This window comes from Electrophorus electricus, chromosome 4 (genome assembly GCF_041902795.1).
Source record: "Electrophorus electricus isolate QZ-2024a chromosome 4, ASM4190279v1, whole genome shotgun sequence".
Classification (NCBI taxonomy): Eukaryota; Metazoa; Chordata; class Actinopteri; order Gymnotiformes; family Gymnotidae; genus Electrophorus; species Electrophorus electricus.
The window spans coordinates 32962501-32980128 of NC_137500.1; the positions used below are offsets into that span (position 1 = coordinate 32962501).

The 17628-nt window shown below is 48.2% G+C and overlaps 1 protein-coding gene across 1 annotated transcript in view; it reads left to right on the forward strand.

Moving 5' to 3' along the window:
* wnt6b (wingless-type MMTV integration site family, member 6b) overlaps window positions 1–16635 on the forward strand; it is an 18636-nt gene extending 2001 nt beyond the window's left edge. Inside the window, exons 2-4 of the mRNA XM_027031574.3 lie at window positions 2540–2760; window positions 11032–11336; window positions 12612–16635. Coding sequence (XP_026887375.1) covers window positions 2540–2760; window positions 11032–11336; window positions 12612–13073 — 988 coding nt within the window. The 3' untranslated portion in view covers window positions 13074–16635. The remainder of the gene's footprint in view (window positions 1–2539; window positions 2761–11031; window positions 11337–12611) is intronic.
* The last annotated feature ends 993 nt before the right edge of the window (window positions 16636–17628 follow it).

Consider the following 17628-nt stretch of genomic DNA (forward strand, 5'->3'; position numbering starts at 1 on the left):
GACCGGGGTGTGGGACCCTCCCAACCCCTGGATCACCAGGAACACAAATGCCCCCCTGCCCTGCCTCCAACAAGAATGCTCCCTGCCCTACCTCCAACAGGAACGCCCCCTGCCCTGCCTCCAACAGGAACGCCCCCCTGCCCTGCCTCCAACAGGAGCGGCCCCCTGCCCTGCCTCCAACAGGAGCGTCCCCTGCCCTGCCTCCAACAGGAACGCCCCCTGCCCTGCCTCCAACAGGAACGCCCCCTGCCCTGCCCCAGCTCACTACATATCCAGCATACTTTGGGGATTAAGGAGGCTGAATGGCGCTGCTCTGCAGTGTGACGTGACGGCACTCCCGCTCCGTGTTTAGATAGCTTGCCTTAATCACCACTTCCTTCTCGGTTCCTGTCGGCCTTATCTTTATGATCTATCACACACAAGGCCATTCCAGCCGTTCGTGACTCCGTGGCGAGGGTCCGTGCACGGCCGGGCTGCGGTTAGCCTCCACATAAGAGCGCAGGGTGGGACGAGCTCGTCCGATGGTCTTATCTGGAAGGTTTGTGTTTATTCCTGTGTGTGCTACTCATCAGGGTAGTGTGGTCCCCACTCGCTCGGCCCGAATCCAGACGTTAGAGGAACAGGGCTGAGCTGTGCAGATCCCAGCGTGGCCTCCAGACCTCCCCCGCCGTGCACTGCGCTCACGGCTGCTTTTAATTAGAGCTGGCGCAAGGCCTGGCTGGGTCCGGTTCCTTGCGGGTCTCTGAGTCTGGGTCCTTGTTCCCTGCGTCTCCAGCCCAGCCTGGGGACGTTTGTTCCAACCCACGTTCGCCAGGCCGGTGACACGCCAGATAAACAGCAGCTCTGGAGGAACCAGGCTCTGCTGCTAGCACGCACTGGGTGTGCGTCCTGGATCTGGGCCTGGATCTGGGCCTGGGTCAGCACTACAAAACACACACCAGTGATATGTTCCTCCCTCTCCTGTCGCCATAGAAACCTTGTCGATGTGTTGTCAATAAGAGTTGGGAAAAGTCGAAACTTCAAGTGCAACCTCGAGAATATGGGACAAATACACACACGCGTGCACACACTCACACACACTCACACACACGCACACACACGCACACACACACATGCACACACACACACACACACACACACACACTCACATGCACACACACATACAAACGCGCACACACGCATACACACACACACATACACTCACATGCATGCACACACACACACACACTCGCACGCGCACACACATGCACACACACACACACGCGCACACACACACACACACACCCTCACATGCACACACACACACAAACACTCACTTGCACGTGCACACACGCGCACACACACACACACACACACACACACACACACACACACACACACACACACACACACACACACACACACATGGATTGTCACAGACTTAATAAACCTGTTGTCACAGCGGTTTTAATAAACTGCCCTCTGGTGTAAGAGTAACGCAGTTCCAGACACTCAGAAACAGTCCATCCATTTCTTTCTAATGACTGAGTCATATGTATTTAATACACATAATACATAATGTTAACATATGAGAGCGTAATTTCGCCAAAATACATCTACAACGTTCTGGGTCTTGAGACCGCCACTGAATAAGTGGTTGTAGTTAAGTGAAATATTTGGCCAATCAAGATGGGATGTGTCACTAGCAGACTCGCTATCTCCTGCCCATATTTCTTGTCGGACCGCCGTGGAAGAAGTTGGCAAGAAGTTCCGATCTACTTCTTAAAACAAACTGGCGGGGCAGATGAATGTGATTAGGCTGATAGATTAGTCCTGACGGGTGAGTGGATGGTAATGAGGTGTCCCCTTCCAGTTCCAGATCCCCCAGACGTCCGCCAAGCCATAAAAACCAGTTCAGCTGTGCGGACTGGGTCCCCCTCGGACCCGGCTGGAGCCGTGGGACAGGGGCGTCGGTGGGTGGGGGGGTTACCTCCGTGCTCACACCAGGTCTGAGAGAGAGTAACAGGACAGGCTTACGCCACTGGACCTGCCCAGTCCTTTTTCATCCGTCGCTGGAGTAAACAATCTCTCCAAGTGTAAACACACGTCTGTCATCACTCCGGACGGAGCACAGCAGTGAAGACACAGCCTGCCCAGACCATGTCGACTGTGGTTGCAGGAGTTGTGCCTCCGCCGCTCACACTCTCGTGCGTCCTCGTCTCGTTCTTTTCTTCACTCTCTGTGTATTTTCATTGTCACAGGTGCAGAACAATGGGACTTTCGGAACTTGAGCAGCGCCGCGAGCAGACCGGGGCCAGCCAGACCTCAGCGTGAACCATGCCGTGGCATTTATGAGCCTATAGATCATTTAAAGTGCTTTGTGTAGCGTGCCATTTCCAGTGAGATAAGAAGACTTTAGGGGGACTGGAGCATACGGGGCTGTTGGGTCATCTGGAGCGTGTGAGATATCTGGGTATTCTGGAACGTGCAGGGCTGCTGGGTAATCTGGAGTGTGCAGGGCTGCTGGGTAATCTGATTCCAGGGCTTGTTTGTGCTGCAGGGCCGTGGGAAGTCCTCTGGTGATGGATCCCAACAGCATCTGTTGGAAGTCGAAGCGTCTGGCCGGCAGGCAGGCCGAGCTCTGCCAGACTCAGCCCGAGATCGTCAGCGAGGTCGCCAAGGGCGCCAAACTAGGAGTGCGGGAGTGCCAGTTCCAGTTCCGCTTCCGCCGCTGGAACTGTACCAGCCACAGCAAATACTTCGGGAGGGTCCTGCAGCAAGGTGAGCCCAGCCTTCCTCTGTCCCGTGACCCCTAAACCCTGACCCCTGACCCCCTGACTGAGCCGTCACCCCAGACGAGCAGCTAGCAGGTGAACAGGGATGCCCGTTGTGTCAGAGACACACGTGGGCATCCCTGCCTCAGAGATTCTCCCCCCCCTGTAACCTGCCTCTGGGTAATTACCTTGCTGCCAAGAATCTGATCTTAGCCACGCCTTCCCATGGTGTTCAGCTCTGAAGAGGGTGATAAGGGAGTAATTAGAGAGTAAAGGGATGCGTGCAGGTCGCTGTCTCTCTCTCAGGCCCTGCTCCCCCCCCCCGTCACCCCCTCCCCCACGTTAGCCGCTCTGGTTTGGTTTTGCTGACGGTGCCAGTGAAGTGGTCCTGTTATCTACTGTTTTGTGAATGTCTCCAGATCTCAGAGGATCTGAGGAAGGGCGAGTGTTCTTCACTGACAGCTCGCCGCTCAAACAGAAAAAAATGCAAGAAAAACAGAATTTTCGGGCTACTTAATATCTGAGGGAATATTTCAGTAGTGGACTCCTGTGCCGGTCCATGCTGATTTGTGATCAGTTATTAACTGTTCGTAGTTGCAGCCAACCTTCTTTTGAAGACCATGCTACAGGCACTACTGAGACCCTTGCCTCCTGTTATTGAGCGGCTATGTTATTCAGGGTTGCCACCAGCAGAGGGCAGACTGTCTGGCATAGTGCCCTCAGGCCATGCTCATGGGGATGTGATGGCCAGGGGATCTGAGTGGACTTCTCCCCGGCTCTGGACGGCTGCCCTGTGCCTCTGTGCAGAGTTCAGGCCCTGACGTCTGGAAGAACGGGAGCTCAGTCAGTCACTGGGCCCCAGGTGAGCCGACGTGTTCTCACACGGCCTGCAGCATGACTGCCTCGTGAAATGCTAATTAATCACGAATTCCTCAGCGACTACAGGTGAGGCTTCGGTGCCCTGCTGTTTTGAAACGTTTGCCACAATTACGGTGGGACACGGCCCGTAATGCCCGCATGTCTGCGCCAAGCGCTCCGCCAGGGCAGGCTCGCTTCTTGGTCGCCAATGTTGCACGATGAGGCCTGCATATTTCTGCCTGTGCTGAAACAGCTGCTGGCGGGTTCCTGACCTGTTCAAACGCAGCCGCCCGCGGCCCCCGGGGTTGCTTCCCTGTGCCAGGCCTGGCTGAATCCGCTGGCAGGCGGCTTTCTGAGGAAGATTAGGAATACTCAAACACGCCGCGCGTACAATTAGAAGCCCAGAGACTATGTGGAAGTGTAGCTCCGCCCACTCCCTCTGGTGCTGTCAACTATGTCTCACTCTCACCTCTGTCTCACTCTCACCTCTGCCTCATTCACCTCAGTCTTGCTCCTGCCTGTCTGTCTCACCTTGGACAGTCACCCTCTGCTGGATATGAGTGACTGAGTTGTGCAGCAGGCATAGAATTTAGTCAATGCTAGTGCTGGATGTTCTTCATTTGTGTGAGTGTGTGTGTTTGAGTGTGCCAGTGAGAATGTATGTGTGAGTGTGGTGGATGTGTGTGTCCTACTGTGTGTTTGAGTGTGTGTGTGTGTGTGTGTGTGTGTGTGTGTGTGTGTATCATTGGTTAATCACAATGTTGTCCTCTGTTCATATATCACAGACAGCAGTAATGCCCAGAGCTCTGTGGCCAGTCTGTGTGTATGCATTAGTATATGTGTGAGGAGAAGGAGAGGGCGGGGTGTTTCCCATAGTGCCATGCGGCCGGTGCAGGCTGTCTCTAATCCTGCTTCATATCTGCAAGGTATGTGCAGTGTGGATAAATTGAACACTCTGACAACCGCCCCCCACCACACACTTGCTAACTGTTTAGACGACACCCCCCCCCCACACACACACACTCACTCAGTGTTTAGATGACACCCGCCCCACACACACACACACACGCACACTCACTCACTCGGTGTTTAGATCTTTTGAGTGTTGTGGGTAGGGGAGGTCACAAGGGCCACAGTACATCACAAAGCACAGAAGATGGCAGGAATATTGTGTTTCTGTCTGTCAGTCAATCTTCCTCGAAGAAAAATGGTTAAAAGGGTAGAGTGTGTATGTGTGTGTGTGTGTGTGTGTGTGTATGTGTGTGTGTGCGTGTGTGTGTGTATGCGTGTGTGTGTATGCGCACCTCAGCCCAGTGAGAACACTGATCCAGAGTCAGCCAAGGGACAGCACTGATCCAGCATCAGCCCAGTGACAGCACTGATCCACAGTCACCCAAGGGACAGCACTGATCCACAGTCAGCCCAGATAGAGTGCCAGTCGAGAGTCAGCCTATCCCTGCGCCCTCAAACTCATGCCCTGTAGCCTGAGACTGAGTGTTATAGATGTGTTCATTCTGGCAGACGCAGTCCTCTGTCTCCACAACATGTCTGGGCACAGACAGCTGGACAAATTTGTTTGGAATTTGTGTCTCGAAGGAAAATGTAATAAAGGGTGGCGAAATTGAGAGAATTTCTGCTTGGTGTCCTTGTCTCGTTTTCTCTGTCTCAGTGTCTCTCTGTCGCTCTCTCTGTCTCCCAGTTTCTGTGTCTCAAAGTGTTCCTGTCTGTCTATCTCTCTGTCTTCCTGTGTCTCTGTCTCTCTGTCTCCTGTGTCTTTGTCTCCTGTGTCTCTGTCTCCCTGTCTCCTGTGTCTCTGTCTCCCTGTGTCTCTGTCTCCCTGTCTCCTGTGTCTTATCAGTGGATTCCTGTAAGCAGGTGTGAGAGCTCAGTGATGGAGGATGTTTAAGATCAGACTTTCTCAGCTCACAGTCATCATCTGATACTGAACAGACAGTCAGATTTGTTCTCATTGTAGAAGCAGAGATCAGATCCTCATGGGTGCTGCAGCACAAAGATTACTGGGTCCCAGGCTTTAGTGCTGCTTAATGACACTGGGCAGGTAGGGCAGACAGGGCAGATGGGGCAGACACCCGCTCAGCAGGCCCCCGGGCAGCTCTCCAGTGTAAACTGTACTGAAATGCCCAGTGCTGTAGTGAAACTCAGTGCTGTAGTGAAACGCCCAGTGCTGCTCTTTGGTTTTAAAATGTTTTATCCAAAAGGGAACAAGCCAAAGAGATCAATAATCAGATAATCGTTAACGAATGCTAACGCTTATATAGGTGAGCTAATGAGAGATACTAGTAATAGGTGGAGCTAGTAGTCAGGTGATCTGGGTAGTGTCTGTACATTTACAACACTGACTAAGGACCTGATTTATTTATACACTGCATGGCCAACGGTATATAGACAGCAGACACCTACACAAGCTTGTCAAAAGTCCCATTCCAAAACTATGAACAGTAATAAGGAGTTGACACCCCCAGCTTGTCTGAGAAGGCATTGCATGAAATTCCAGTGTGTGTCTGTGGGAATTTGTGCCCATTCAGTCTAACCAGACTTTGTGACATCAGGCACGGATGTTGGACCAGAAGGCCCAGCTCCCAATCAGTGTTCCTGTTCATCCCAAAGGTGTTCAGTAGGGTGGAGGTCACGGGTCAGTGCAGGAAACTGGAGTTCTTCCACAGTGGACTCATCAAACTGTGTCTTTTTGGAGCTGACTTAGTGCACAGGCCACAGTCGTGCGGAAAGACGGAAAGGTCTTCACCAGACTACCACCAGAGAGTTGGAAGCATATAAGTGACTAAAATGTCTCTGTATGCAGTAGCATTATGGAGAGCCTAACATACTGGAGTCCAAATGCTGAGATTCAGCCCCAGACCAGCCTCCATCCTCTACCAACCTTTACCTGCACTGGGCATTCTGGGAGGTGGTGTTCTTCCAGCATCCACCAAACCCAGAATCACCCATCAGAGTGCCAGGTAGTGGAGCGTGATTCATCACTCCAGAGAACATGTTTCTACTGCTCCAGAGTCCAATGGTGCTATGCTTTACTCCACTGTAGCAGGTGCCTGGCATTGCACAGAGTGATCTGAGACTTGTGTGCAGATTGTTCACCATGGAAACCCATTTTTCAGTGTAGAACTCTGTAGTGAATGAAGTAATAGAAGATTAATAGAACATGGGTGATTATGGAGCTCTGTAGTGAGTGATGTAATAGAGGATGGGTGATTATGGAGCTCTGTAGTGTGTGATATAATAGATGGGTGATTATGGAGCTCTGTAGTGTGTGATGTAATAGAAGATGGGTGATTATGGAGCTCTGTAGTGTGTGATGTAATAGAAGATGGGTGATTATGGAGCTCTGTAGTGTGTGATGTAATAGAAGATGGGTGATTATGGAGCTCTGTAGTGTGTGATGTAATAGAAGATGGGTGATTATGGAGCTCTGTAGTGTGTGATGTAATAGATGGGTGATTATGGAGCTCTGTAGTGTGTGATGTAATAGAAGATGGGTGATTATGAAGCTCTGTAGTGTGTAATGTAATAGAAGATGGGTGATTATGGAGCTCTGTAGTGTGTGATGTAATAGAAGATGGGTGATTATGGAGCTCTGTAGTGTGTGATATAATAGATGGGTGATTATGGAGCTCTCTAGTGTGTGATGTAATAGAAGATGGGTGATTATGAAGCTCTGTAGTGTGTGATGTAATAGATGGGTGATTATGGAGCTCTGTAGTGTGTGATGTAATAGAAGATGGGTGATTATGGAGCTCTGTAGTGTGTGATGTAATAGAAGATGGGTGATTTTTACACAGTATGAGTTTTACCACAGCAGCGCTGCTCTGTGAGTGTGCATGGTCTCCCACTGCAGGTGAGACAGAGCAGAGTGAGACAGGACAGCATGAGAGACGGGGCAGAGTGAGACAGGACAGCATGAGAGACAGGGCAGAGTGAGACAGGCCCTGCTGTCCTGGGTTGTGCAGCTGTATTCCTATATTCCTGTGTCTGGATGTAGGATAGTGAGTGTGTTTGAACTCTGCAAGGCTTATGTACTAAGGTTCTACGGGTCTGTTCATGTGTCGAAGTTTGAAAAATGTTAAATGCAGGAAAAACACACACACACACACACACAGCCTCACAAGGAGATAACAGTGGGTGTGCGGATGCACAGCTGGGATTAATATCTGTGTATATGTGTGTGTGTGTGTGTGTGTGTGTGTGTGTGTGTGCGTGTGCGTGCGTGCCTTTTGAACAGCACTGATTCTGTTTCATTGCTTGTAATGGATCCCATTCACTGAACTGTGTGGTGTAGGAGTGGACAGTCCTACTCTCATGACATATAGCTCAATATTCAATCAAATCAAATCAAATCAAATGTATTTATAAAGAGCTTTTTACAACAGTTGTTGTCATTAAGCAGCTTTTCAAATTCCGCAGTGTGGAAGCTTTACAGGAAAAGGCTCCGCCCCCTGCGGTAGAGTTTCTTATTCTTGGTACTAGTAAAGAGCTGCACCTTTTGATCTAAGCAGACGTGGTTGGTCATAATGGACTAGGAGTTCTCAAAGGTACTGTGGGGCAAGTGCTTCAGTGCTTTGTAGGTTATTAGAAGTATTTTATAATCAATACGAAATTTTACTGGGAGCCAAGTAGCTAGCATAGGAGTGATTTGTCTAGAGTAAGAACTCTGGCTGCTGAATTTTGAACTAGCTGGATCTTATTTACACTGCAGATTAAAATTAGAGAACAACACACAATTTCCTAAATGTCAAGGTCACTGTGTAGTCCTATGTGAATTTATCCTAACAGGAGTAAAAGAGCAGTATTTTAAGCTTATTTCATGAGTTGGATATATTCTAAAGCACAGTATAAAAAACTTAAATGAGATAATTGAAAAAAAACACTGATCAAATTTAGAGAACACTTACAGATTCCTGCAAGTTATTGGTGTTAATCTGGCACCTGGTGCTAATTTCCTTAATTATTTGACCCCATTTAAACTCTATTTAAACTCTATTTAACTGGCAGCATAACTTTCCAGTTTTCACTGACTTTGCAAGATCGTAAGCCACTCCTGAAACCCTATGGCAGGTTGTCCAGATGAAAGTCAAAGAGGTGACCCTATCAGCCATAGCAAGAGAAGTTGGTCATTCCAAGTCTGTGATTTCTAGAATATTGCATCTTTACATCGCAAACTCATACAAGTCCCCCAAGAAGGCTGGTTGCCCATGAAAGACAAATGCAAGAGAGGACAGGATAATGCGGAGAATCTCCATGGGTAATCGGTTCAACACTCGACGTTTAAGAGCATTTGGACTGAAGGCCCACTCTGCAGTGACCAAACGTCTCATTAGCAGAAAGAATCAAAAGGCTAGAGTAACCTTTGCTGAGGGGCATGTTGTGTGGTCAGAGAAGTGGTCCAGAGTTCACTTTAGTGATGAAAGCAAATTTAATTTATTTGGGTCTGATGGGAAACATTATGTTGGTCAACAAACTGGGGAAAGACTGAACCCAAAGTGTGTAAAGAAGTCAGTGAAAGGTGGAGGAGGAAGTGTCATGGTTTGGGGAATGTTTTTGGCAGCAGGAGTTGGACCTCTCATACAACTACATGGCAGAGTGAATGCAAGTGTGTATCAGAACCTTCAGCAACACGTGGTTCCTTCCTTGCGTTCATCACTCAGTCAGCCAGCACTTTTCATGCAGGACAAAGCCCCCCATCACACCGCAAAATGAGTAAAGCAGATCCTTGAAACTGAAAACATTGAAACATTGACATGGCCAGCCCAGAGTCCCGATCTAAACCCAGTAGAAAACCTCTGGAAAATCCTTGGTGACAAAGTTATGGCCAAGAAACCCACAACAGTCACTGAACTGTGGAAGAGACTGTAAGAAGAGTGGACCAAAATCACACCAGAGCAGCGTGAGAGATTAGTGACGTCCTGTGGCCACAGGTGTGCTGAAGTCATTAAAAGCAACAGCCTACTTCCTACTGATTGGTGACTGTTGTAACCTTCAGAAAATTTAGTTGTAATCATTCTCTGTTCTACAGTCATTGCTGTTCTCTAATTTTGATCATTGTGTTTTCTGCAAAATAAAAGTTTTATATTGAAGTACTTTGGTTATGTTGTAAAACAGTCGTCTAGTGGCATGGTATACCCCTAACAAAAAATCCTTCAAATGTTGACCTCTGAAGATTACATTCTTTCTGAAAAAATCAAGTGTTAATAAATTGTTCTCTAATTTTAATCTCCAGTGTAGACACTTAGTGGTACAGCCTGATAGTAAGGCATTACAGTAGTCCAATCTTGAAGTAATAAATGCATGGACTAGATTTCTGCATCATGTGAGGAGAGCTGGTTCCTAATCTTTGAAATGTTCCTAAAATGGAGAAAGGCGGTCCTAGAAATATTATTTAAATGAGCTTTGAACGAGAGACTGGGATCCATAATAACTCCAAGATCTTTAAGTGTTAGGGAAGAGGTAACTGTGATACCACTGAGGTTCACTGAGTAATTAGAGAGTGAGCTGTCCAAGCTGTCTCTGGGTCTGATAGAATCACCTCTGTTTTGTCAGGATTAAGTGAGAGAAAGTTCCTCAACATCCAGTGTCTGACGTCCTTTATGTATTCCTGAATAATACTAAGCTGAAACATGTCCTCTGGTTTGGCGGAGACATATCGCTGAGTCTCATCAGTGTAGCAGTGGAAACTAGCACAGTGTTTATGTAAAAATATCACCTAGCGGTAGCATATATAAAGAAAAAAGGCCCTAGAACAGATCATTGTGGGACACCATAGCTAACATTGTTGTATGCTGAGAACTCTCCATTTATGTTAACAAACTGGTAGCAACCAGCAGGTAAAGATTTAAACCATCAAAGGGCTGTTGCCCTAATCCCAAGAACATTTTCGAGTCTATCTAGTAAAATGTTGTGATCTATAGTATCAAATGCTGCATTTAGATCAAGCAATATTAACAGTTTACTTTCTCCCCTCCCCTCCCCTCCCCTCTCATCTAATCTCCTCCCCTCCCCTCTCCTCTCATCCCCTCTCCTCTCCTCTCCTCCCCTCCCCTGTCCTCTCCTCTCCTCCCCTCTCCTCCCCTCTACTCTACTCTCCTCCCCTCTCCTCCCCTCCGCTCTCCTCTCCTCTCCTCCCCTCTCCTCCCCTCTACTCTCCTCCCCTCCCCTCTCCTCTCCTCCCCTCCCCTCTCCTCTCCTCTCCTCCCCTCTCCTCTCCTCCCCTCTCCTCTCCTCTCCTCTCCTCTCCTCTCCACTTCTCTGTGTGGTTCAGATTGTAGTTTGTGTGTTGTGGTCTTAAGTCTGGCTACTGATGTATAAAAACTACAGGATGTCACCGCCCATAATACTGTTGCATTGCCAGTGTAGGTTGTAGACTCTGCTTGTGTGTGTGTGTCTGTGACAGATATTCGGGAGACGGCATTTGTGTATGCCATCACGGCAGCAGGGGTTACACATGCAGTTACACAGGCCTGCAGTATGGGGGAGCTGTTGCAGTGTGGCTGTGAGGCCACACGGAGCCGGGCTCCGCCCCCTCGCCCTGCTGGGACTCCTCCCACTGAAGGCGTGAAGTGGGAGTGGGGTGGCTGCGGTGATGACGTGGAGTTTGGCTACGAAAAGTCCAAACAGTTCATGGACGCCCAGCGCAGGAAAGGCAGGAGTGACATCCGGACCCTCATCGATCTCCATAACAACGAGGCGGGCAGACTGGTAAGGCCATTCCATTCATTCACCCTCACTCTTCCAGCTATTTACTAGTTGTTGTTTTTATTATTATTATTGTTGTTGTTATTTATGCATTGTGTCCACAATATACGCTTTGTACACGGCAGCATGTTACATAACTGAAGTCCTAATTCTAACCAGACTTAATGTAACCTGATGATTTAATGGGAAAAATTGAATTGTTTAGACACAGATTTCAGTTCCATAACATGGTCTGATACTTTTTAGAAATCTGATCACATCAGTGTGTTTACATGAGCTCAGTTGTGAGTTCATTTATCATTTGCTGAAAAGTATCTTGACTTTGGTCCAAATCGAAACAAAAACAATCTAATTCTATGTGATTATGCTTACTTATATAAGTTTATACTTATGGGTTCATAGTAAAAATTCAGACAATGTGTTCAAGAAGCTTGAAAACAGAACAGTCGTGTAAGGCTCGCTGTGGCAGGTGTGCAGTCTGTCCTACACACCTGCCCCCAGGGCGTGGCTCCTTCCCAGGGCCACGTGGTTACCTGTTACCTGTGGATTTCACAACATACACTGATGCTCAGAGAAAGACAGGTTTATATGAGAGGACAGTGAGGCCTAAACGAGAAGACAATGGCCTTGAAAAGCTCTTGAATGGCAGAGATCAGAACTGCTTTGGAGGTAAAGACCAGGCCCAGCTGGGAGCGGGACGCCAGACTGAACTGAGATCAGATGTGCTGTAGAGGTGTAGACCTGCAACACATACAGAGGGGTTTTGTTCAGTAAACAAAGTCTCTCTGGCCAACAGTAGCCTGCTGATCTGGATAAACTCATGCTACTTTACAGTTTGTTCTCTCAAAGTGTGTGTGTGTGTGTGTGTGTGTGTGTGTGTGTGTGTGTGTGTCCTCGAGGCTCTTCCGAGTGGGTTCAGGTCCAGGTAAACAGACGGGTGTAGACAGGACTTGCAGAGATGTGCACTGAATTTGGTCTTTCTGAGATCTTAATTATATTTAAGACTTATATGTAATAATGTTCTTTTCAATGCACAACAAAAATGTCTTCAATGAGAAAGGACTGATCTGCTGATGGAATGTTAATCAGGGGCTAATTACCACAGGACGTCCCAGTACAATCTCCACTGCTGCAGGCTATGAAGAGGAGGAGTGGGGGGGGGGGGGGGGTTGAGAGGGGAGGGGCCTGAAGGGGGAGGGGTCTTAAGAGGAGAGGGGATCATTTCCTTCTGACTAGTGCAGGTTTTTATATCTCCACTGTGTCTGTGTTGAACTGCAGGCCGTGAAGAACTACATGAGGACTGAGTGTAAGTGCCACGGTCTGTCTGGCTCCTGCACCCTGCGCACCTGCTGGAGGAAGATGCCTCCGTTCCGGGAGGTGGGTGACCGCCTGCTGCAGCGCTTCAACGGAGCCTCCAAGGTCATGGGGGGCAACGATGGCAAGACCCTCATCCCCGTGGGCCAGAACATCAAGCCCCCAGACAAGCAGGACCTGATCTATACTGCTGAGTCGCCCGACTTCTGCCTGCCCAACAGGAAGACGGGGTCACTGGGGACGCGAGGACGCATGTGCAACAGCACGGCCCTGGACGTGAGCGGCTGCGACCTGCTGTGCTGTGAACGCGGCCACCGCGACGAGACCGTGGTGCTGGAGGAGAACTGTCTGTGTCGCTTCTACTGGTGCTGTGTGGTGCAGTGCAAGAAGTGCTCCGTCCACAGAGAGCTCAGCCTCTGTCACTAGCATCCTGCCTGCCGGGACCCGGAATGCCAGCCGCCCTGCCGACCAATCCAGCACGCTCGCTCTGTAGTTGGAGAAACTAGAACACTGGTTAGCCTGCTGCAGCTCTAGATGGACAAATCCCACCACCCCCTCATCGGGGCAATCTAGAGCACTGTTCTAGAAGCACAGCTGCCCTCTGGAAATCTTTAACTCTGACTATTTCTAGATCACCTGCAGGCTGGAGTCTGCAGTGTGCAGATCTGATGCCTCCCCAAGTCTGTGTCACTGTGTTGTCTGACTCGTGACCCACACCCTGGTGCCAGCCGAGAGTGGCACGGTGGGGCTTCTCGTCTCCTGGACACCTGTTTGTGGTTTAGGTTTGCCTGTGACTGATTTAGTGACTTTAATCTCCTCTGTAGGGAGAGCTGACTCTCTCTCTCTGTCTCTCTCTCTCTGTCTCTCTCTCTCTCTCTCTCTCTCTCTCTCTCTCTCTCTCTCTCTCTAGACCAGCACAAAGGTTGCATCATGGGTAGGGAAGGTAACAGAGGCATTTGTTGTGCTACAGATCACCAGAGATTTTGCTTTTTGTACATATGCTTATGGTTAAAATAGCCCACACACAGAGACTTTGAGTATTAGTTGTGACATCCTGAAGAATGTGCGTTACAGGATCACAGTTCAAAGAACCCTATTTATGAGCAAATTCCCAACATAATGACTACTAACTGGAGAAGGAGCGTCTAAAACACACTCTCTCAAAAGCACTTTGAACGCAGGACTGTGTACGTTATACGGTACGATTTGATCATTCTTGTTTAGGGTTACGTGTCATTTGGTATGTAAATGAGAAGACGTGAGCAATATTTTAAAGACATTTATAGATGCTGCCTTGGTTTGATACTTATGTCTTATGTCCAGTTATTTAATACACAGAGCTTATATTGTGCACTAGTATACATTGTCATGGCACTGTGTGCAGGGGACAGTTATCTCTGAAACCTCTGACCTACTTCTATCACTCCCCATGAAAGACTCCCTCAGACTCTCTCAAACTCTGACTCACTCTGACTCGCTCAGACTCTCTCAGTTTAGTGATAGTAGCTCTTCTTGTAAATGTATTGGTATGACATCCTTTAGAATTGTTCTCTCTATTCCTTGTGAGGTCACGTTGGAAACCCCCTCAGAGGGGTAGTAGAAGACTTTACCCCAGAAAGCTCCCTCTGAGGGATAGTAGAAGACTACCCCAGAAAGCTCCCCCTGAGGGGTAGTAGAAGACTTTATCTCAGAAAGCTCCCTCTGAGGGGTAGTAGAAGACTTTACCCCAAAAAGCTCCCTCAGAGGGGTAGTAGAAGACTTTACCCCAAAAAGCTCCCTCTGATGGGTAGTAGAAGACTTTACCCCAAAAAGATCCCTCTGAGGGGTAGTAGAAGACTTTATCCCAAAAAGCTCCCTCTGAGGGGTAGTAGAAGACTTTACCCCAAAAAGCTCCCTCTGAGGGGTAGTAGAAGACCACAGAAGGCCAAAAGCAGGAGGGGAATGGAAGGAAGCTGAAAATGTCAGGATGTTCCTGCCTGCACATACCACTGCAACTCTCTATCATCCCTCCATCTCTTCATCTTCACTCAATCACTCCATTGTAAGGCTGGTGTGATAACTGGATGGACTAACATTTTTTTATCAGTAAGATCAGTCACGTTAGTCTACTTTGATCATGATCTAATTTTTACTTTAAAACTCCTTATACACAGGGAAAGAAACTGGATCAGCAGCTGCTGGGAGTTACACAAACCCACCCAAACTGGGAGCGCTGGCCAGTGTGGATATTGTGGTTCTGACATTCCAGCACCGCTCTGTGACACACATAAACAAACTGTGGTTCTGACTGTGGTTCTGACACCCCAGCAGAGCTCTCTGACAAATGTAAACAGACTGTGGTTCTGATACCCCAGCAGAGCTCTGTGACACACGTAAACAGACTGTGGTTCTGACTGTGGTTCTAACACCCCAGCAGAGCTCTGTGACACATGTAAACAGACTGTGGTTCTGACTGTGGTTCTGACACCCCAACAGAGCTCTGTGACACATGTAAACAGTTGTGGTTCTGCCTGTGGTTCTGACACCCCAGCTCTGTGACACATGTAAACAGACTATGGTTCTGACTGTGGTTCTGATACCCCAGCAGAGCTCTGTGACACACGTAAACAGACTGTGGTTCTGACTGTGGTTCTGTCACCCCAGCAGAGCTCTGTGACACATGTAAACAGACTGTGGTTCTGACTGTGGTTCTGACACCCCAGCAGAGCTCTGTGACACATGTAAACAGACTGTGGTTCTGACTGTGGTTCTGATACCCCAGCAGAGCTCTGTGACACACGTAAACAGACTGTGGTTCTGACTGTGGTTCTGTCACCCCAGCAGAGCTCTGTGACACATGTAAACAGACTGTGGTTCTGACTGTGGTTCTGACACCCCAGCAGAGCTCTGTGACACATGTAAACAGACTGTGGTTCTGACTGTGGTTCTGTCACCCCAGCAGAGCCGTTTCAGATTTGTTTATGATTTTTTGTTTGTTTTTGCAAGGGATTATAATAATGATACTAATGGGAGATCCTGAATGTTATTTCAGCTGTTGCATCTCAGTCATACACGTGTAGAAAAGAGCCCATGACATGGTGAGCTTCCTCACTTCCACAGAGATTGAAATCACGAGTCTGCTCTGCTATTCCCTTTCTGTCGTAGAGATCTGTGTTAAATCTGTTGTCTTGTATTTGTTCTGACTTCTGCTGTTCTGTGTTAAATCTGTAGTCTTGTATTTGTTCTGACTTCTGCTGTTCTGTGTTAAATCTGTAGTCTTGTATTTGTCTGACTTCTGCTGTTGTTCTTGTAATGACAAATGTGTTATTGCATGAGGTATTATAACTAAAAACACGAAGTTCTGACTGAAGAATCAAAGTGTATTTGGGATCAGATTTGAACTGAAATGTTTATATACACTTTCCTTCCACTGACCTGAAATACATCCTGGGAGTGTGTGACCTCCACCTCACTCAGGGTCAGGACAGAAGGGACTCGAGCACCCTCCCCCCCACCTCTCTCCCTCTCTCTCTCTCTCTCTGTCTCTCTGTCTCTGGTCATTTCAAGCATTTCTTGTACACCTCTGCTCCAGTTAAATCTGGCTGCCACTCGGCAGAATCAAGGTGTTGTTTGGAGTTATTTATGCTGCCAGAGAACACTCCCTCCGTGTCTGTGGAAGCCCGGCAAGTCAGCACAGGCTCCTAGTTTCCAGGAATTCTGCATAAGCAGCAGTGCTGAAGACTGAGGCAAGTAAGAGAGAGGGAGATAGAAAGAAAAAGGAGAGAGAGAGAGAGAGAGAGAGAAACGTAGAGTGGCGGGTGACAGACAGCTTCTAGTTTGTGTGAATAACCACCCACATAGCTGATAGATTTATAGTGATGATCTTAATTCAGTGACTGTTAGAATACGGACACGTCGTTTTACACACACACACACACACACACACACACACACACACACACAGAAGGAATGTGCTGGTGGTGAAATAGCTCTGTCTTTGCCTGCTGGTAATAAAACATACAGTGTAATGAAGGCCTGTTGTTTGAGCAAATCCAGGGGGGATGGCACTGTCATTTCCTCTGATCAGACACTCAGCTATGCACACACACACACACACGCACACACACACACACGTATGCATATGTAAACTCACATATACACACACGCATATATACACACAATTGCATGCACAAACACATGCTCATTCTTGCACACACACACACAGACACACACATGCATGCACGCACATACACACACACGCACGCACAAACACATGCCCATTCATGCACACCACACTCACACACAGACACACACATACACACACACGCATGCACAAACACATGCCCATTCATGCACACCACACACACATACACACAAGCACACTCACACACACAGACACACACACACACACACACACAAGCACACTCACACACACAGACACAGACAAACACAGACATAACAAATCATGACTTTTTTTGTTTATTTGTTTGTTTTTGTTTAGGAAATGACGATTTGTTTTGTTTATTTGTTTGTTTTGGTTTGTTGTTTGTGTTTGTGGTTAAGGTTTTGAAGGTGAATGGAAGCACTTATAAGCACAGCTATACCAGTGGAAGAGGGGCTGGTGTGCTGAGTGAGAGGAGATAAAGGGGGTTTTGGGGTGAGTATTAGGGCAGGTGTTGGGGTAGGTATTAGGGCAGGTGTTGGGGTAAGTATTAGGGCAGGTCATGGAGTAGGTATTAGGGCAGGTGTTGATGTAGGTGTTGGGGTAGGTATTAGGGCAGGTGTTGGGGTAGGTATTAGGGCAGGTTTTGGGGTAGGTGTTGGGGTAGGTATTGGGGCAGGTGTTAGGGTAGGTTTTAGGGCAGATTTTGAGGTAGGTGTTGGGCTAAGTATTAGGGCAGGTGTTGTGGCAGGTGTGAGGCAGGTCTTGGGGCAGGTGTTGGGTGTTTGGGCAAGTTCCTACTGGAGCCTGAGCAGAATTTTTAAAATGTTTTTTGCACTG